Source organism: Tursiops truncatus, chromosome 10, assembly GCF_011762595.2.
Source record: "Tursiops truncatus isolate mTurTru1 chromosome 10, mTurTru1.mat.Y, whole genome shotgun sequence".
Lineage (NCBI taxonomy): Eukaryota > Metazoa > Chordata > Mammalia > Artiodactyla > Delphinidae > Tursiops > Tursiops truncatus.
Window position 1 is genome coordinate 72,025,953 of NC_047043.1, and position 21,789 is coordinate 72,047,741.

Consider the following 21,789-nt stretch of genomic DNA (forward strand, 5'->3'; position numbering starts at 1 on the left):
TTTAAGTTTAATTAAGTCCCATTTGTTTATTTTTGTTTTTATTTCCGTTACTCTAGGAGGTGGGTCAAAAAAGATCTTGCTGTGGTTTATGTCAAAGAGTGTTTCTCCTGTGTTTTTCTCTAAGAGTTTTATAGTGCCTGGTCTTATATTTAGGTCTTTAATCCATTTTGAGTTTATTTTTTGTGTATGGTGTTAGGAAGTGTTCTAATTTCATTCTTTTACACATAGCTGTCCAGTTTTCCCAGCACCACTTATTAAAGAGGCTTTCTTTTCTCCATTGTATGTTCTTGCCTCCTTTGTAATAAATTAGGTGCCCATATGTGCATGGGTTTATCTCTGGGCATTCTATCCTGTACCATTGATCTATATTTCTCTTTTTGTGCCTGGGTGTTTTTTGTTGTTGTTCTTCTTCTTTCTCTAATTGCTTTAGGTGTAAGTTTAGGTTGTTTATTTGAGATTTTTCTTGTTTCTTGAGGTAGGATTGTATTGCTATAAACTTCCCTGTTAGGAATGCTTTTACTGCAACTTAAAAATTTTAAATCAACACAAATAGATAAATGACTAGCTTAAATTAATCAAGTAGAAATGTTTTATTAGTATTGACTATGTACAGTAACTTGAAGTAGCCTATAAATTTTTGCCATTAAGAATGTGTCTATACTCCACACACAAACTGCTAGAACTGATAAATGGATTCAGCAAGGTAGCAGGAAACAAGATTAACATACAGAAATCTGTTGTATTTCTTTATGCTAACAATGAAATATCAGAAAGGGAAAGTAAAAAAACAATCCCTTTTAAAATCGTATCCAGGGGCTTCCCTGGTGGCACAGTGGTTGAGAATCTGCCTGCCTATGCAGGGGACACGGGCTCAATCCCTGGTCTGGGAAGATCCCACATGCCGCAGAGCAACTAAGCCCGTGCACCACAACTACTGAGCCTGTACTCTAGAGCCCACGAGTCACAACTACTGAGCCAGCATGCTGCAACTACTGAAGCCCATGTGCCTAGAGCCCATGCTTCACAACAAGAGAAGCCACCACAGTAAGAAGCCATGCACTGCAATGAAGAGTAGCCCCCCCTCGCCACAACTAGAAAAAACCCGCATGCAGCAGTGAAGACCCAACACAGCCCAAAACAAATAAATTTAAAAAATAAAATAAAATCACATCCAAAAAAGTAAAATACTTAGGAATAAACCTGACAAGGAGATGAGAGACTTATATGCTGAGAACTATAAAACATTGATAAAGGAAATTGAAGATGATTCAAAGAAATGGAAAGATATCCTATGCTCTTGGATTGGAAGAATTAATATTGTTAAGATGACTATACTACCCAAAGAAATCTACAGATGTAATGTGATCCCTATCAAATTACCCATGACATTTTTCACAGAAATAGAACAAATAATCCTAAAATTTGTATGGAACCATAAAAGAACCAGAATTACCAAAGCAATACTGAGGAAAAAGAACAACACTGGAGGCATAACCCTCCCAGACTTCAGACAATATTACAAAGCTACAGTAATCAAAGCAGCATGGTATTGGCACAAAAACAGATGTATAGATCCATGAAACAGAATAGAGAGGCCAGAAATAAACCCACATACCTACAGTCAATTAATCTTTGACAAAGGAGGCAAGAATATACAATGGAGAAAAGACAGTCTCTTCCGCAGATGGTGTTTGGAAAGCTGGACAGCTGCATGTAAATTAGTGAAGTTAGAACACACCCTTACACCATACACAAAAATAAACTCAAAATGGCTTAAAGACTTAAATATAAGACATGACACCATAAAATTCCTAGAAGAGAACATAGGCAAAACATTCTCTGACATAAATCATACCAATGTTTTCTTAGGTCAGTCTCCCAAGGCAAAAGAAATAAAAGCAAAAATAAACAAATGGGACCAAATCAAACTTACAAGCTTTTGCACAGCAAAGGAAACCATAAATAAAACGAAAAGACAGCCTACAACTGGGAGAAAATATTTGCAAACAATGTGACTGACAGAGGCTTCATTTCCAACATATACAAACAGCTCATATAACTCAATAACAAAAAAACACAAACAATCCAATCAAAGAATGGGCAGAAGACCTAAATAGACATTTCTCCAAAGAAGACATACAGGTGGCCAATAGGCACATGAAAAGATGCTCAACATCGCTAATTATTAGAGAAATGTAAATCCAAACTACAATGAGGTATCACCTCACACTGGTCAGAATGGCCATTATCAAAAAGTCTATAAATAACAAATGCTGGAGTGGAGAAAAGGGAAACTTCCTACACTGTTGGTGGGAATGTAAATTGGTGCAGCCACTACGAAAAACAGTAAAAAACTAAAAATAGAGTCACCATATGATCCAGCAATTCCACTCCTGGGCATATATCCAGAGAAAACTATAATTTAAAAAGATACATGCATTCCAGTGTTCACAGCAGCACTATTTACAATAGCCAAGACATGGAATCAACCTAAAGGTCTATCAACAGATGAATGGATAAAGAATATGTGATATATATATATATATATATATATATATCATACACACACACACACACACACACACACACAATGGAATACTACTCAGTCATAAAAATGAATGAAATAATGCCATTTGCAGCAACATGGATGGACCTAGAGATTATCATACTAAGTGAAGTAAGAAAGAGAAAGACAAATACCATATGATACCACTTATATGTGGAATTTAAAATATGACACAAACTAATTTATTCATGAAACAGAAACAGATTCACAGACATAGAAAACAAACGTATGGTTACCAAAGGGGACAGGGGGTTGGGAGGGATAAGTTAGGAGTTTGGGATTAGCAGATACAAACTGCTAATGTATAAAATAGATAAACAACAAGGTCCTACTGTATGGCACAGGGAACTATATTCAATACTCTGTAATAAACCACAATGGAAAAGAATATGAAAAAGAATATGTATGTATAACTGAATCACTTTGCCGTACACCAGAAACTAACACATTGTACATCAACTATATCTCAATAAAAAATAAATAATTAAAGAATGTGTCTATAAATATGTATTTTCAGAAATGAGGCTCTTTGAAAAATATTTATATGTTGCTTAAAATACAGCATAAATATAGCAATATAGCATAGCTGTTCAGAAAACCAGTTTTGCCACTTAAAGGAATTTGTACTGTAAACATAGTCATAAAAGCAATGGATGAGGGACTTCCCTGGTGGCGCAGTGGTTAAGAATCCACCTGCCAATGCAGGGGACACAGGTTCAATCCCTGGTCCAGGAAGATCCCACATACCGTGGAGCAGCTAAGCCCATGCGCCACAACTACTGAGACTGCACTCTAGAGCCTGCGAGCCACAACTACCGAGCCCGTGCCTAGAGCCCGTGCTCCACAACAAGAGAAGTCACCGCAATGAGAAGCCCACACACCACAACGAAGAGTAGCCCCTGCTCGCCACAACTAGAGAAAGCCCGTGCGCAGCAAGGAAGACCCAGTGCAGCCATAAATCAATCAATCAATAAGTAAATTTATTAAAAAAAAGCAATGGGTGAAATAGATTTATGTATAAGATGATTCATGGTAACTATAATAACTGTTTATGATAGCAAAAAAAGGAAATAACCTACATATTCAGGGTCTGGATTAAAAAACTTATGTGGGACATCCATGAAATGGAATATTATGAATCTGTAAGAGAAATAAAGGTGCTTTCCGTATACAAGAGGCATATACATTTTTCTTCTTTACTAGAATATCTTCAGAATGGTTATGAAGGGAAATTTGAGAAATCAGATGATGCTTTCAACCATGATTTTCTTTTCTTTTTTTAAACTTTCTATTTTTAAATTAATTAATTGATTAATTTATTAAAAAAAATTTTTTTTGGCTCTGTTGGGTCTTTGTTGTGGTGCACGGGCTTTCTCTAGTTGTGGAGATCGTTGCGGTGCGCGGGCTTCTCATTGCGGTGGCTTCTCTTGTTGTGGAGTGCGGGCTCTAGGCGTGCGGGCTTCAGTAGTTGCAGTATGTGGGCTCAGCAGTTGTGGCTTGCAGGCTCTAGAGCTCAGGCTCAGTAGTTGTCGCGCACGGCCTTAGTTGCTCTGTGGCATGTGGAGTCTTCCCAGACCAGGGCTTGAACCTGTGTCCCCTGCATTGGCAGGCGGATTCTTAACCACTGTGCCACCATGGAAGCCCTAAACTTTCTATTTTAAAACAATTATATATTCACAGGAAGTTGGAAAGATAGTACAGAGAGGTCCCTGTGCCCTTTATCTCATTACCCCATGGTTGCAGCTCAAAGAACTATAGTACAATACCAAAACCAGGAAACTGATACTGGTACAACGTGTGTGTATGCTATTATGTCACCAGTGTAGAATGGAGTAACCACCACTGCAGTCAAGATACACAACTGTTTCATCACCACAAGGATCTCCCTCTTGTTGCCCTGTGTCAGTCACACCCACCCTTCCCTGCACCATCCCTACCCCTGGCAACCACTAGTCAGTTTTTCATCTCGAAAGTTTTGTTATTTTGAGAATATTATGTCAATGGAATAATGCAGCGTGAGATTTTTTTTCCCACTTAGCATAAAGCCCTTGAAATCCATCCAAGTTGTTGCCTGTATCAGTAGCTTGTTCCTTTTTATTGCTGAATATTATTCCATGATCTGGATGTACTACAATTTGTTAATCATTCAAACAACCAAAATTGTATGACATTTTGGTTGTTTCCAGTTTGGGGCTATTGCAAATTAAGCTACTATGAACAATCATGTACAGGTTTTTGTGTGAACATAAGTTTTCATTTCACTGGGATAAATGCCCAGGATTGCGATCAGTGGGTTGTAGGATAAGTGTATGCTTAGTTTTTTAGAAGCTGCCAAATTATTTTCCAGAGTGCTGTACCACTTTACATTCCCAACCACAGTTTTCTTTTCATACAGAATGCTATTGACTAGTGTTACCACAATGGCACAAGGCCAAAGGCACATGAGAATCTGAGCTATTTTGAATTTCTAGAGAAAATAAATTTAATATACATTAGATGGAGGAAAAAAGAGAGGTCAGGACTAATCTCTTTGCTGGCCCACAAGGTCCCATGTTTATCGTCCCAGGTTTTCAGAATAATTCTTCCCTCACCATCAAGCTAACCTTTGGTTGGAAAGCTGCAACACATTGTACAGGTCACCTGGGTGTACCCCTGACCTATGACCCCTGCTTGTTTTCTGTCCCAAGGCACCCTCTGAAGCTTGGTCTCATTCTGGAATGTTCTACCGCCAAGAATAGTCATTTAGAGATTTTAGAGTCATTTCAGAACCATCCCCTCCCAGGGACCTCTGTACTTACACACCCTGCCCCCCAGATCCCCAGCACTAAATAGCATTAAAACCGTTTTGAATATGTCTGTCGACCCTGACCCCCACCCTCCAGGCTTTAGTTGTTAGGGTACAGGCGTGAGGTCACACACTTCCCCATGTCAGAAATGCAGGCTCCAGGTCATGCTGCCCTTCCTGATGTCCTTGGACATGTAGTAACTCCTGAGCCTGAATTTCCTCACCTGTACAGTTGAGGTTATAGATAGCAACAGTACCTGCTAACAGGGCCGTTCGGTTGTTCTGCAGGTAGTTATAGGGTGTCTATTATGGGCCAGCTGAGGATACAGTGGTGAACAAAGAGGAGGCCTTGCCCTCTGGGAGTGCAACTAAAAGAAGAGACCATAACTACAGCGCTCAGCCCAGCCTTTGGCATGTAGTTGGCCCTTGAGAAATGTTAGTTATTTCATTATTGTAGTTAAACTCAACACTTGTTTGTGGACTTGAATGGAATATGAACCCAGTATTACACATCTGGTCTAGTATAGTCTCATTCATTGTAGTCAGCCATTAATTGCCATTGTTAGGAGTGTGCTGGTTTATCCCATTGCTAAAGTCAGATAAATTGCTGACCAAAGTCACTCCATTTTGTTCTTAACACTTAGGTTTATTCTGAATTTAATATCTTTAAAAATATATATATTATTTATTTAGACTGCTCTGGGTCTTAGTTGTGGCACGTGGGATCTTCATTGCAGCATGTTTAGTTGCAGCATGCAGGCTTCTTAGTTGTGGCATGTGGACTCTTAGTTGTGGCATGTGAACTCGTAGTTGCAGCATGTATGTGGGGTCTAATTCCCTGACCAGGGATTGAACCCAGGCCCACTGCATGGGAGTGCGGATTCTTACCCACTGGACCACCAGGGAAGTCCCCTGAATTTAATATCTTGAATGTCAGATTCAGAAAGTATCTCTTGCTGTAACAGCTTTGAAAAAAAGAGTCTTTATACAAACTTGCAAAAAAGTCCCTAACAATATGTTCAAAGGTCCATATATTATAGAAAGACTCCCACAATAAGGAAAAATTTCATTGTTTATAAAAGGCAACATAGTTCATAAATACTTAATCAGAAATACAAAATTTAGCAGGGGAAAAAACCCTTAGAGGAAATTAATTTTTTTAATTTGTAAAAATGCCAAAAAAGGTGGCCCCCCCAAAAAAAGATGGTAGCTGAATGAATGCAAAAATACTCAAAAGAGTATTTGTCTGAATTTTAGGCAAACTGTTCATTATGCAAGTTGGTCAATGAACAAACCGGTGACTAGGTAATTTATCATTAGGACATGTGGCTCTGGTCAGAGTAGTCTGTTCCTAGGGTAGAACCAACATGGCGGCCACGGCAGGTTGGCTATTATGATAGAGCTGGATGGGAGTGTCCTATTGGATGAGTCTAGGTTACACCCCTGCTTCCAGGAAGTGGGGAGAGGGATATGGGGCCTCTCTGACTTCCATAGGGTAAGTTGGGGCCCTGTTCCCTTCTATGACCCACACAACCACAGAGGTCTCCAAATAGTAACCAGCAGATGTTCATTATGGTAAATGAATAGACAGACTCAGGTAACACGGACTCCAGTCATTGTTCATCAACCATCCAGTAATGTGACTTTGCAAAAGTTCCCTAAGTTCTCCTCAGCCTGAGTTTACTCATGCATAAAATGTCAGGGTGGAATTAGATGGGCGCTGCAGTCCCTGTAAGCTCTACGATTTCCTGAGATTTCACTGCTGTCAGAACTCCTCCCATGCTGTGACCTTTCCAGCAGACTAGAGGCTAGAATGGAGATAAGGAGTACCATTTTTTGTGAAGCGTTTGAAGACAGGCAAGACTTTGCTATAGCAAAGGTTAATGTGCTGTGTCTCAAAGATCCATTTCCCCAGGCTCTCAGAATGTAAATGTTAAAGTGATGAAAACAGTGAAATCTAGGCTCTGGTTCATTTGAATCAGGGCTGCTCACCCCTCATGGTGCAGCCCTGGAACAGAGAGCCTCCTCTGTGGCCTGCAGCTTCATAAACTTGGGTTTAGTCTGTCAGCACTGATTTAAAGAGATTTGGTAGTTCAGTTTACTTCTGGGAAAAAACTGACATTCACAGCGGGGTTTGGGGGCTAATAGTGAAACCTGAGCTGGCTCCTTCCCCCCCCCCCCCCAGGGGCGGAGTGAGTCAGATGTTTGCACGGAAGGCTGTGGTGTCAAGTCTACAAATTCACAGGCCTTATGCTTTCTCCACTTTAAACCGAAAGGTGTTGCAACATAGTTTTAATTGCTAAACCCTAGCTGCAAATCCAAATCTCTGGATTTGATAAGAATTGGGTGTGAAAGGCTGTGAATAATGGCAGTTTTCTTTCTTTTTTTTCTTATAAATTTATTTATTTTTATTTTTAGCTATTTTTGGCTGCGTTGGGTCTTTGTTGCTGTGCGCAGGCTTTCTCTAGTTGCGGTGAGCAGGGGCTACTCTTCGTTGCAGTGTGCGGGCTTCTCATCGCAGTGGCTTCTCTTGTTGCGGAGCACGGGCTCTAGGCGCGTGGGCTTCAGTAGTTGTGGCACGTGGGCTTCAGTAGTTGTGGCACGTGGATCTAGAGCGCAGGCTCAGTAGTTGTGGTGCATGGGCTTAGTTGCTCCGCGGCATCTTCCCAGACCAGGGCTCGAACCTGTGTCCCTTGCATTGGCAGGCGGATTCTTAACCACTGTGCCACAGGGGAAGCCCCCTAATGGCGGTTTTTTCTGCCAGGTGTGTTTATTTGTTCCTCCCCTCCTTCATTTGCTTCCTTGTTTGTACCTAAGCCCAGACCAAACGTGTGCTCTCCTCCAGGTGATAGGCCTGTAGAGGTGACTACAGTTTACCTTCATTTCTATTCCTTGCTGGAATCTGTGGACCTTGTATCTACCCCAATCTCCTGAGAACAAGCAACTCTGAATTCTTCTTGCCATAGCTGGTTGATTGACTGATTTTACATCTCAAATGCAAAACTTTGCATTTTCAAATACTTTTGTTTCTGGTTTAGAAGTGACAGAAAAAGCGAGAGGTTGCTGGTGGTACTGTCTTCCCTAAAAAATAAGAAATACCCTTCTAGGTCTGTTTAAAAAAAAATTTTTTTTTTTGGCCTACTGAGACTTCTACAATTCCTCCTTCATTTGGACTTCCTAGCTCCCAGCCAGACTCACTCAGGATGGGATGCCCTGCAGGGTTTTGGCAAGACAGTAAGAACTGGCCTTTATTTATTTATTTGTTTGTTTTTGGCTGTGAGGCATGTGGGATCTTAGTTCCCCTACCAGAGATTGAACCTGTGTCCCGTGCATTGAGAGCGTGATGTCTCAGCCACTGGACCACCAGGGCATTCCCAGAACTGGCCTTTAAATCCTGGCTCAGACACTTGCTATTTGGTTGACCTGGGCTCATCATATACCTCTCTGAGTTTCCACAAAATTTCCCTAAAACAGGAGCAATAATAAAACCTACTTCAGAGATATTGTGAGTATACATAGTAGGCACTCAATTTCTAGTTCTTACCTCTATTAATTGAATCTATCAATTTAAACATTAAACTTAAGGTCCTTCTGCAAACTAAGTAAAGAATGCCATGGATGGATGGATTTAGGAATTCATGTTTACCAATACAGCTTAAAGGTGACGTTTCAATAGGATGTTTTCAGTTGCAAGGAAGAGAAAATGCTGACCGAAACTGGCATAAATAATAAGAAAATATGTTACCCAATGGTGTGATGGTTGATTCAGTGACTTACTGGTGTTGGTAAGGACCCAGGTTTCCCTGCTGTCTCTCAGCCTCCTCTAGAGTAGGCTGTATCTACTCGTGGTCACAGGTAACTGGAGCAGCAGGTAGAGGCATCATACTTAGACGCAGCAATATCCAGAGGTAAAACAAGGGGGCTTTTATTCCAGTGTCCTCTTCTTCGGAGCCAGAAAACCTTTCCCAGAAACGTCCCATCAGATATATCCTTACATTTCAGTGGGCAGAACTGAGTCGCATGCTAGAGACGACTAATGAGAATTAAACTAATGAGTCGTCTAATGAGATGGCTAAGATAGAATTAAACCAGTTAGGATTTATCTGTAAGCTAGGGATGAGGTGAGCATTTCCTAAGTCACGTTGGGGAGGATAGCTCCTTGAATGAAATCCAGGTTCCATTAGCAAAGGGATATGGGGAGGATTGTTTTGATCACCTCCTCTTTACCCTGTTAGTGAGGAGGGATTCCCACTGTAGGGTTATGGGGGTGACCAAACACACGACACTTGACACTGGGCAGATGAGACTGACAGCAGTTTATTAGTCACCTATACTCAGCCTTGGGGAGGAGGACACCACACACCATGCAGGGCCACGTGGGAGGTACACTCGGGAACACAGTATCTGTAGTCACAAGAGGTGAGGTGCCCCTTAGTTGCTGCAGGAGGATGTGATTGGCTTGTTGGAATAATTCCGTGGGCTGGCAGGAACTGAAGCCCACTTCTCAGGGATAAGCAAGAACTGTGCCTGGTCCCTTCGACAAGAAGGGTTATATGGCTAGGGGACCTTATGGTTGCAGTATAGTGGGGAGGGGGACTTGCAGTTAGGCCATTTAAGGTCCTCCCAATTTTATCAGATGTCAAGGCAGCACATAATATTGAACTTTAATGTTAGGGCTTAACACCACAGGGATGGATGTGGGATATATATATGTGGCAGATGACCATCCATCTGAGCAACCATCCCTTCCTGCCATCTGTCATCCATCCATCCGTCCGTCCATCCATCCATTCATCCGTCCGTCTGTCCGTCCATCCATCCATCCATCCATCCATCCTCTATATCTTCCACAAAAGATTGACATTCTTTCTGCTTCTCTGGTTGGTTTCCATGGTGTCCAGCTCATAGTTGTTTGTGAGTGGTCAACATTTGGATCAGCCCTTCTAGTCTTGTCGCCAACTCTTCACCTTTTTCAACTCTGCACGAGCCAGTAGAGTCAACTCATTGAGTCTGGAATGTGCTTTTTTCTGTTCTGCTTCTTCTTTTGCTAGAACCATCCTCCTCTCTGCTCCGCTTGTCCAAATTCCCCCTCCCTTGAGCCAAATCCCTCATCTTTCAAACCCACCTTCTCTCCCTTCCCTGAATTCTGGTTCTTCATGTCAGCCCAGAACCTTCGTGCCAGTTGCTTTGTGTGCATAACCACACACTCCTGGGTGTCACTGCAATTAAATCATCAAAGTCCCGTGAAAGATATCCATGATATAGATGCAAAAGCAGTATGACTAGAATCTCTAAGTGAACACTTATCTAGCACCTGACATGTAGAAGGCACTCAATAAAAAAGTGTAGAAATGGTCAATAAAACACCTGAATAGCCTTAAAATTCTGAACATTATTTTTAAAAGGCTGCATATTGATTGATATGCAGAGATTTTCAGGGCTCAGAGAAATGATTTCTCTTTTTCAATCTAGGTCACCGTTTAACTGGCTTCAACATTTGCTGCATACACCCTTATAATTTTCACATTACCTATGCACTATGTTGTTACTAACATGTTTCTTAAAATTGATTCATTTTAAAACCTATTCTAGATCTACGCAGTAGTATCTGTGACATCGGGGGCTTTATGTGCTAGTTATTTTCATGTATCTTAGAAAAAATACACAATTAAGATATCAAATAATTGCCTATGTGACACCTAAGCTTATTTTATGTGACACACTTGGGAATCTCTAATCTTACTATATTCATATTTACATAATTTATGATAAAAAGCCAGTCAGACACAAAAGACTACTATTGTATGCTTTTTTTTTTTTTTTTTTTTTGCGGTACGCCTGCCTCTCACCGTTGTGGCCTCTCCCGTTGCGGAGCACAGGCTCGGGACGCGCAGGCTCGGCGGCCATGGTTCACAGGCCCAGCCGCTCCGCGGCATGTGGGATCCTCCCGGACCGGGGCACAAACCCGTGTCCCCTGCATCGGCAGGCGGACTCTCAACCACTGCGCCACCAGGGAAGCCCCGTGTATGCTTTTATATGAACATTTTAGTAAAGGCAAAACTCTAGAGACAGAGGGAACAACAGTAGTTGCTTGGAGCTAGGGATGGAAGTGGGGATTGACCTTGAACAGGCACCAGGGAACTTTCTGGAGTGACGGAAACATTCTAAAACTGGATGGTGGTGATGGTTGCACACTGTATGAATTTAGAAGAATTCATCAAACTCTATATTTAAAATGGATACATTGAATCTTTTGTAAATTGTATCTCAAAGAAGAAGGAGGAGGAGGAGAAAAAGAAGAAAGAAAAGAAATAATCAACAAGGAGGGGGCAAGACGGGGCTTCTGGAGTCCTGGTGATGTTCTGTTTCTTGATCTGGGTGTTGGTTACAAGGTATGTTCACTTTGTGAAAAACTAATCAAACCATTCATTTATGCTTTATGCACATTTCTATATGAATGTTATATCCCAGTAACAAAATTTACTAAAAAGAAGAAAAAATCAGCCAAGGTAGGGACACCATTTCTTTCCAAGTAATAAAAAGTTATTACTTTCCTGTTTATTATTTTGTATAATCACATTGCCCTGCCAATTTAGTTTCATGACGTTAGGTGTTCAGGTTTTGTGTGTCTTAATACAGAAAGGATTATAAAAAGATACATTTAGCTACTCACACAAGTGCTATAAGAATGTCAGCGGAAGCAATTGTTTCTTAATTATTCATTGCAATTATCAACATGGACAATATTCAACTTGCAACCAAAATAAATAGATGTTTTAAGAGACCTTGGTGGAGCAATCAAATCATCAGTCTCAAAAAGTAACCCCATCTCTCAGCCCAGTTCTCCAACTGCCTGCCAGAGTTTCAATTCTATATTTATCTCTTCAAATCAGCAGTATAGCAATTCGTTATTATAATAAGAGTTACCAATTTATTGTGTGCCGACTTTATGCCAGGCCCTGCATTATCAGAGTTTTTCATACTTTAATTGCCTCACTTCATTTTCACAACAACCCTGCCACAGAGTTGTTTTATTCTACTTTATAGTAGAGGAAACTGAGGCAGAGGGGTCCAGGCCCACATTGCTGGTGAGTGACAGAGCCAGAGAGCCAGCTGGAGTCCCACCCAGTGTGCTTTGCTCTGTCTGGGACCTGACGTCAGTAACAGGAAATAAGTGGCACGTGTAGAATTCTGAATCCCAAAACATGGCTCTTTACACGGTTACTATAGTTACTTCTCTACACGATGCTCTTGTTTTTTGCCAGGATAACAATGGATCCACTATTAGCCATTGAGGTGTTGAACCTCCACCATCATCATGAAACCTGAGGACATTTCAGTAGGTTTAAAATAGTGTTCCTGCCTTTTAATCAGACCTTTTATTTCAGAAGCCCCTGGGATAGTAACGGGGGCTTTGTACTATGGAAGCTTTGTACTATGGAAGCTTTACAAATATTGTTATTTGTACCTTGTGTAAAACATAGGGGCTTTCTAAAGGTAATACAGCTGTACTTTAGGCAGAGTCCCACAGGACTCCTTATAAAAGTGATGCATTTGGGTCGGGGGTGGTGTACACAGGTGCTCCCTCAATGCATTGCGGGAGGGAGAGGGCATCCAGGCAGAAGATGTGTGGAAAGAGAGGACTTGGATGTATTAGGAAGAAGAGACTCAGCCTGAGAGGGACAGGACAGAGGGGACAGGAGCTGTGCTTTTCAAGTGAATAAGTCTCTTGCTAAACTAGCAAACCCATGCGGAGGAAGTGGTTTGGATTAGGAATGGGGCAGGAGGACAACCAAGGCCTGAAATGTGTTATTAACAAGCATTTAGAGCACTGAGCTGTCAGGGAGAATAAGAACTCAGAATCTGGAGTTGTCTTGCCTCCTGTGTGCCAGCTGGCCGTGCTATGGTCAGGCAGCTTTATTCCCTTTTGGCATTTATGGACTCTCAAGGCCTGTGAACTTCGCAGATATGGCACACTAAGAGACACTCAGGACTAAAGACAGAAGCCAGATCTTCTGATCCCTTTAATTACAGAGTCATAATGGTGAAGAGGATGGTGACATCCAAGGACGACCACAGGGCCTCTCACCACTGGTGAGAACCAGATTCCTTCCCCTGGTTCTGTAGCTCCCAGCAGAGTTTTGGAAGCTGATTAAAGAGAAAATCAGTAATAATAGGTAATTAGAAACCTTATAAAGAGGAAAAATGCTCTCATCAAATTTACCAAAGCACCTGCATGGCTGGAAGTGGGGAAGGCATTGGAAACCTCGCCGACAGCAAGGGCCACTTACGCCAGCCGTTGGCCTAGAGGCTGGGGCAAGTGTGCAGATGGACTGGAGCTGGTCCCCAGGGGTGGAGCGGGGAGACTGTTTAGAAGCGTATTTCCCAGTCAGCAGCCAGTGCGTAAAAGGCTAAGGAAAGCCTTTTACCAGCCCCAAGAGAACCTCAGCTGGTGAAACCAGTGGCACAATGACCAAAGGCGACTGAGGGGGAGAAAGGGAGAGACACACACACAAAAGAGACAGGACCCACCACCAAGAAAGGCTGAGTTGAGTGGGTTTCTCCACTGGCCATCCACTTGGCTATTCAGAATACCCCAGGAGGGTAGTTGGGAGGAGTTCAGCAAAGTCTTGGGTCCAGATAATCCATGCAGTTAGCTGCTTTCAGGTCCCTTTCCTCTTGGGGTCCCTTGGAACCATCCGTGTCCATCTTGGGAGGGGTGGTGGGAGGTAACTGAATGACCTCAGGTGGCTGAGTGTAGGTTTAGCCCCCAGGTGACCTGCTTGGACTTAGATAGAGGCGTGAGGGGCTCTAAGTGACAGAGGTGAGGTGGGGTGGGAAGGGGTGCTCCCCGCTGTGGGTAATCATCCAAGAGATTCATGCTGCTTTGGGGGCCGAGTTTCATTTGCTGGTTCCTTTTCCTATCTTGTTTACTGTTTTCTCTTTGGTGCTCTTTCATTTCTCTACTCAGTAAACCATACTGCCCAGGGTTATGGCCAGGGTTGTCCCAGGTGAAGCAGGACACCCTGAGTGAAGACTGAGACACAGCCTTCTCTGTCAACAAGGTCACATTCCAGCTGGTAATGGACAGTCATAAATGGAGTGAGTGTTTATGCTCAGTGGGGGCGAGCAGGGGGGGTGGTTTGGGAGCCCAGGGATGGGGAGGGGTTGAGGCCAGGGGGGTCTCCCAAAGGAGGGGGGAATTGGTGCTGGTTTGTGCTAGAGTTGCCAGATAAAATACAGGACGGCTTGTATTTAATGCAATATTTGTGACATACTTATACTTAAACAATTATTTGTTGTTTATCTGAAATTCAGATTTAACTGAGCATCCTGTGTTTTCATTTGCTAAACCTGGCAATCCTAGTTCCTGATGAATATACAGGAGTTAGCTGAGTAAACAGAGGGACAGGAGGAAAGGGCATCCTGTGGAGGGAACAGCATGTGCAAAGACCTGGTGGTGACCATGCTTCACTTAAGGAACTGAACATTGTCCAGTGGCTGCAGCATGGAGTCCAAGGGGGAAGGGAGGGGGCAGAGAGAAGGCACTGAACTGTCACCTGGTTGTTGAAGATGTGCTAGGTGCCAGGCACGTTGTGAAGATCTAGGGTGCTGTTGTGAGCCAGACAGACACAGCTTCTGCTCTCAGGGAGCCCACGGTTCAGCTGAGCAGCAGTGAGGGGAGGAGGGAAGGACAGGCACTGTGGAAGTTATAGCTGGGGGACATCAGCCTGGCTGGGAGGTCAGGGAAGGTCAGAAGGGCCTCTCTGACAACATGCTGAAGGACGAGGAGACAGGCTTGCCCCGGGCTGGGGGAAGCGTGTTTTAGGCTAAGGGAACAGCATAACGGAGGCCCTGAAGTGAAAAAATGTGCAGTGGGTCCCGGATGCCAAAATGTGGCAGAGGGGCTGGGGTCCTGAAAGCGAGAAGAGGCGCAGAGGAGGGCACTGGGCAAGTGGGCAGGGGCCAGATCCTGAAGGCAGTGGGAGCCACTGAAGGAGTTTAAAGCAGGGAGGGTGACACAACCAGCTCTGTGTTCTCTAAGGTGACTCACGGTGGAGAGAAGAGGACGGATGGGTAGTGTGGCAGCAGAGAGAATGAGGGAGGCCAGGAGCAGGCTACTGCAGATGCCCAGGATGGACAGTTTGGTGGCTTGGCCCGGCGCGATGGTGGTGGAGATGGAGAGAGAGGGAAGGAGAGATGGAGCCAGGCTGCACTGAGGAGGAAGACTTGGCAGGGCTGGGTGGTCTGGCACCGGGACGTGAGGGGGTGGGAGTAGCAGGCATGACTCAAAGCTTCTGGTTTGGACAGATGGGAGGATGGTGGCACCACTTGCTGAGCTGAGCTGGGGACTTGGGAGGCTTGGGGGTGGTGAGGCGAGAGGGTTCAGGTTTGCACATGTTGAAGGTGAGGAAGCTGGTGGTGGACCACGGGGGACAGACTGTGAATGAGGAGAAACCCGAGGGGAGACAAGCAGAGCTGTGTTCAAGTCTCTCTTCTCAGACTTGGCTGTGTGGCCTTGATCACCGACTTCACCTCTCCTTGCCTTCGTTTTCTCACCTGTATTCATGGGATGATGTGGGTCGTCTTCATAGTTGTGAGGGTGTGGTGGGAAGCCTCCAAGGTCACCCCTAATGACCCTGCCTCCTGGTATTCAGGTCCTTGTGTGGTACCCTCCCACACTGCAATAGGGTTGGTCTGTGAGACCAAGAGACTATGGGTATGTCACTTTCAAGGCTGGGTTGTAAAAGACATTGTGGCTTCTCTGTTAGGTTACTTGCTTTGGGGGACACCAGCTACCAGGTTGTCAGGAGAGGCTCATGTGAAGAGGAGCTACTGCATTCTGTGAACAACTACATGAGTGAGCTTGAAGCAAATGTTCCTGCCCCAGCCAAGCCTTCAGCTGACTGCAGCCCCAGCTGACATCTCGACTGCAAGATCCGCTACCTACCTAATCTGCTTCCAGAGTCTTGACCTTCAGAAACTGAGATAAGAAACGTTTGTTGGGCTTCCCTGGTGGTGCAGTGGTTGAGAGTCCGCCTGCCGGTGCAGGGGACACGGGTTCGTGCCCCGGTCCGGGAAGATCCCACATGCCGCAGAGCGGCTGGGCCTGTGAGCCATGGCCGCTGAGCCTGTGCGTCTGGAGCCTGTGCTCCACAACGGGAGAGGCCACAACAGTGGGAGGCCTGCGTACCGCAAAAAAAAAAAAAAAAAAAAGAAATGTTTGTTGGTGGACTTCCCTGGTGGCGCAGTGGTTAAGAATCTGCCTGCCAATGCAGGGGACACGGGTTCGATCCCTGGTCCGGGAAGATCCCACATGTCACGGAGCAACTAAGCCCGTGTGCCACAACTACTGAGCCTGAGTGCCACAACTACTGAAGCCCGTGTGCCTAGAGCCCGTGCTCCACAACGAGAAGCCACCACAATGAGAAGCCCGAGCACTTAACAAAGAGTAGCCTCTGCTCGCCACAACTAGAGAAAGCCCGCGTGCAGCCAAAAAAAAAAACAAAAACAAAAAACAAAAAAAAGAAACGTTTGTTGGGAATTCCCTGGCGGTCCAGTGGTTAGGACTTGGCACTTCCACTGCCTGGGACTGGGTTCAATCCCTTGTCGGGGAACTAAGATCCCGCAAGCTGCGTGGTGCAGCCAAAAAAGAAAGAAAGGTTTGTTGTTTTAAGCCCCTAAATTTTGGGACAACTTATGATGCAGCAATAGAGGACTGATCCAGAGTATAAAAGCACTTAGCATAGTGCCTGGCACATAGTAGGGGCTTTAGGAAATGCAGCATCTGTAGGTCTGGAGTTATGGATTTGGGAATCTTTTGGGAATCTTTGGGCTTAGAGACAAGAATGGAATCCACAGAGGTGGCTGAGCCAGTCCACAGGGAGGAGTACATGGAGAAGAGAGTATGGCCTTGGCCGGAAACCTGGGCTTAAGGAGTGGGTAAAGCAAGAGGAGGAGCATCTCTATGAGTCTAAGAGGAAGGAGGAAAACTAGAACAGGGCTCGGGGAAGAGGTTGTCCCTAGGAGAGTGTGGTCAGTGACATCACTGCAGGGAGGCCTGAGAGGAGATCTGAGGAGTGTCTTTTGGATTCAGCAACAATGAGTTTTCTGGTGGCCCCACAAGAGCTGTGCAGGTGGAGAAGTGGGCCCTAAGGTCAGATTGAAAGCTGTATATAAGTATATAAGGGTAAACACTTTCCACCCCTAAGCCCCAAACCAAGATGGTTTACAGGAGAATCCTATAGAAAATCCAAACCACAGAAAAACCCCAATTTTTTTTTTTTTTTTTTTTTTTTTGCGGTACGCAGGCCTCTCACTGTTGTGGTCTCTCCCGTTGCGGAGCACAGGCTCTGGATGTGCAGGCTCAGCGGCCATGGCTCACGGGCCCAGCTGCTCCGGGGTATGTGGGATCTTCCCGGACCGGGGCACGAACCCGTGTCCCCTGCATTGGCAGGCGTACTCTCAACAACTGCGCCACCAGGGAAGCCCAAAAAACCCCAATCTTATAGAAGCTGCTCTAGTGAGTAGACACTGATTTCTTAATTTATTTTTTAAAAATTATTTATTTAGTTATTTGGCTGCCTCGGGTCTTAGTTGCGGCACACAGGATCTTTGTTGCAGTAAGTGGATCTTTCATTGTGGGACGCGGGCTCTAGAGCGCTCGGGCTCAGTAGTTGTGGTGCATGGGCTTAGCTGCCCTGCAGCATGTGGGATCTTAGTTCCCCAACCAGGGATTGAACCCCACGTCCCCTGCATTGGAAGGTGGATTCTTAACCACTGGATCACCAGGGAAGTCCCCCCTTAACTTATTTTATGAGGCTCATGTAACTTTGATAGCAAAATCAGACAAAGAGAGAATAAGATAGGAAAATAGTAGGCATATCTCATTCATAGATGTGGACACAAAAACTCTAAATTATTAGCAAATGAAATCCAGCACTATATTGGGAAAAAAAGCACATCATCAAGGAATGCATGGAGAGTTTAATATAGTAAAATCCATGGTGTAATTAATTACATTGGGGGGAAAATCTCACATTTGATAAAATTCAACACCCATTCATAATAAAGCAGAATGGTACATCCTTACGTTGATACAGGGTATCTACCAAAAATCTACAACAAACACCATATTTAATGGTGCCATATTAGAAGCAGTCAAGAACAAGATAGAAATGTCACTATCATCATTGTTACTCAACATTGTGCTGGAGATTTTAGTCAGTGCAGTAAAATAAGGAAAAGGAAATAAAGACTGGACAGGAAGATACCAAATGTTATTACTTACAGACTCTATAAATACTTACATAGAAAATTCAAGAAAGCCTGTAAACTTCCTAGAACTAAATTAGAACTAACAAAGTTTGCTGGGTATAAGATTATTATATAATACGAACTACATTTCAATAACCATCAGTAGCTTATAAAATACAAATTTGAAAATATAATTTACAATAGTATTAAAAACTTTGAGATGTGTAGGAATTGTTCTGAGAAAACCACTGACAAAATTAATTCCTCTCAGTTTTTAGTTGAGGAAATAGAAGCCCCGAGAGGAGAAATGACCCCTCCAAGGACACCAGTAAGCCAGGGGCAATTTTGGATTTTCAGTGGCACCAAATCCTGGAGATCTGTGTTGGGTAATTTCAGCATTACCTTTCTTTTGTAAAAAATAAAACTCGTATTTTTCTGATTATAAATTCAGCATCCATGCATTCTAGAAAATATAGAAAATTCAGAAGAACATTTGTAAGTAGTTAAGTCACTAATATTCCCATCCTACTCCCTAGAACCAGGATCAATGATTTCGTGTATTTCCTTCAAAATTTTTGCCTGTGTATATTTACATTTTTAAAAATAAAATTAGGATTATACCATGTATACCATTTTGTGCACTGCTTATTTTCACACACATTTCCCTGTATCCTCACCTAGTCTTTTTGAATATGATAATGTAGCACTCAGTTATGTTGGTGAAGCATATGCCATTTATTTAACCTGTTGAGTTTTCAGAGAAAAACCAAGTAGCAGATATGACTGTGATGATCCTGCAGATAAAAGTTAAACCCCAGAGGCAGCTCACGCAATCGCAGCCATGAAGCGCAGGTGAGTTTCCAAGGCAAGTGGTTATCCTGCTGAAGGGGAAATGGCAAAAACCAACATCACATACCTGGTCCCACCTGGAAAGGGATGGAGATCTGATTAGCAGGAAGTGAATGGGATTTGGAAAGACGCTATGCTTGGAGACCAATTAGCTCTGAGACTTTAGGTAATTCCCCACTCTTTGCAGCCTTGGCTTCCTTCGTGGCGGTAGCGGCGCCAGCTTCATCTAGGGCCGGCTCCTTCAGGCCTCAGAGCCTTTGCACGAGTCGTTTCCTCTGCTGAAGTCACTCTGCCCTTCTCCCCACCTGGCTGCCTTTCACTACTCCGCTGACAAGGCTGGAGAGGTGACCTTACTACCTATCCCACAGAAGGCAAAGTCGGGAGGTGCTCTGGCCACAGTCCCAGAGTCCAGATCTTCCATAGCCACTGTATCTGAAACAGAGGTCCCCTCCCCTTATTCTCCAACTGATTCATGTACCTCCCAACATTTATAATTATAACTTGTCATTATTTTGGCTACTGGCTGTTTCCTTGGGTCTTTTCTGTTTTCTCCTCTCAGGATGCCTCGCCCTCTTGGTGGCCACTTTACTCTCCAGGCCTGGAACATGGGAGTTCTCGGGGCCCCATGAGAGTTCGTGAAATGACAAGAGAAACAACTGTGGGGACCTAGGCCTGAGAACTTAGCGAAAACTGACGGGGTCTGGGCTGATCCCAATCTACAGGCGGAGGCGGGACGTCGGGCGGATTCTGGGCGGAGCGCGAGGGAATCTGGGCGGAGCCTCAGGGGCTCGATTGGGGCGTCGGGGCGGGGCTTCGGGGCTGCTGCGGAGTCAGTCTGACCTAGGCGCCCAGGCTACGCCTGATTGAGTTGTTCTGGCCGCTCGGCCCTCCGGCCACCATCCCACGCCGCCGTTAGGGGGCGTCTGCGCTCGTGGCGCCGCGTCTCGGCTGATAAGGCGCCGCCCGCGTCGGGCGGCAGGAGCCGCAACTCCGGGCGCGGGCTCAGTCGTCCCTTCTGCCGCCGCCGCCGCCGCCGCCGCCGCCGCCGCCGCCACTGCCACTGCCGCCGCCGCCGGGCGCGGGCTCACTCGTCCACGCGTTCTCGTTCTCCGACCGCCGGCGTCTCCCGGCCCGGCTACCACCGCTGCTGCAGCGCAGTGAGTAGTAGGGGCGGGCCCACGGCTTGGGGGCCCGGCTCGGGAGGGCCGGGCACTAGCAGAAACCCGCGCGGAGCAGCCCGGGGAGCGGGGTTGAGGGGAATCCGGGCGGCGGCGGGGCCGCACTGAAGGGACCGTGGAGAGCCCGGGCGGCGCGCTCCGGGGCTGGCACGAGCTCGCGGCGGGCTGGCTGCGGCCGGGGGCCGGCCTTGGGCGGAGGTTCCGGGCCCCGCCCGGGTGTGGGGGGACGTGCGGGGACGTGCGGGTTCGGCGGACCCGGGTTCCAGGCTCGGGTGCGTGCCACCCTCCCGGCCCCGAGAGTCTCCCGTCCCACGCCGGGGCCGGATCGGGGCGGGGGACTCCGCCTGCGGGCAACAGCGAAGCCCTGCCCGGGTGGGAGTACCTCGAGGTTTGCTCCAAAATGATTTGTTTGGGGTGGTGCTTATTGGCCACCGTTTGCCTTAATTTAAAGCCTACGGCAGGGCTTCTGAGCCCAGCCTTAGGAGATTGTCCGCCCCAAAGAGATTGACTGCAGCTGAGTTCTTTATGCTCAGATTTGTGTGTGTCAGGGCATTTTTAATGCTGGATGTCAGAGGTGATAAATGGCCGTGGAAAGGGGGAGCCCCTGAAGCACCTGCCGGGCTGTCAGTGGTGGAGGCTGTGTCTGGGGAGTGGGACTCGAGAAATGAAACAGATCCTGTTTGGATATTCTGCTGAAGTTATCATGTTTCTGCAAGTATACCAGTTCTAGAACAAGTTGATAATTCCAATTTTAGGGCTTTGTGATAGAAGAGGTTTGAGTGGTCAAGAGACCCGAGGTGACCTGGTTTGGCTAAGAATGTTTGGGGTAGCCTAAGTGTCCCTTACCCTTTCCCCTTGGCATGTTCATTTTCTTGCGGTCACAAATGCCTAGGTACATGAGTGATCCCAAGATAGGAAAGAAGGGAGGGGCCAGCATTTAGCACAGGACTGAGCCCAAGATTGAGATGTTTTCAAATGAACAGATGTGTAGCTAGGAAAAGGAAAATCTTTTTACCTGCATGGTTGGCAGGCTGAGAGAACTTGCCCTTTGGCTGAGAACTGTCAGGCCATACTAATACTTCATTTTGTTTAACACCATAGATATTAAGGATTGATGGTCAGGGACCGCCATAGATGCCATTTCTAAGGTTTGT

The 21,789-nt window shown here is 45.2% G+C and overlaps 1 protein-coding gene across 8 annotated transcripts in view; it reads left to right on the top strand.

The window, feature by feature from the left end:
* Window positions 1-21,789, top strand: part of KCTD6 (potassium channel tetramerization domain containing 6) — a 58,022-nt gene that overhangs the window by 27,561 nt on the left and 8,672 nt on the right. Inside the window, exons 1-2 of one of the 8 annotated variants that reach the window (XM_019947752.3) lie at window positions 20,321-20,614; window positions 21,737-21,783. The exons of 2 other annotated variants lie outside the window; for them this stretch is intronic. In XM_019947752.3, coding sequence (XP_019803311.1) covers window positions 21,770-21,783 — 14 coding nt within the window. In that variant the 5' untranslated portion in view covers window positions 20,321-20,614; window positions 21,737-21,769. 5 more of the 8 variants (XM_019947753.3, XM_019947754.2, XM_019947755.3 and 2 more) reach the window with 5 other exon arrangements.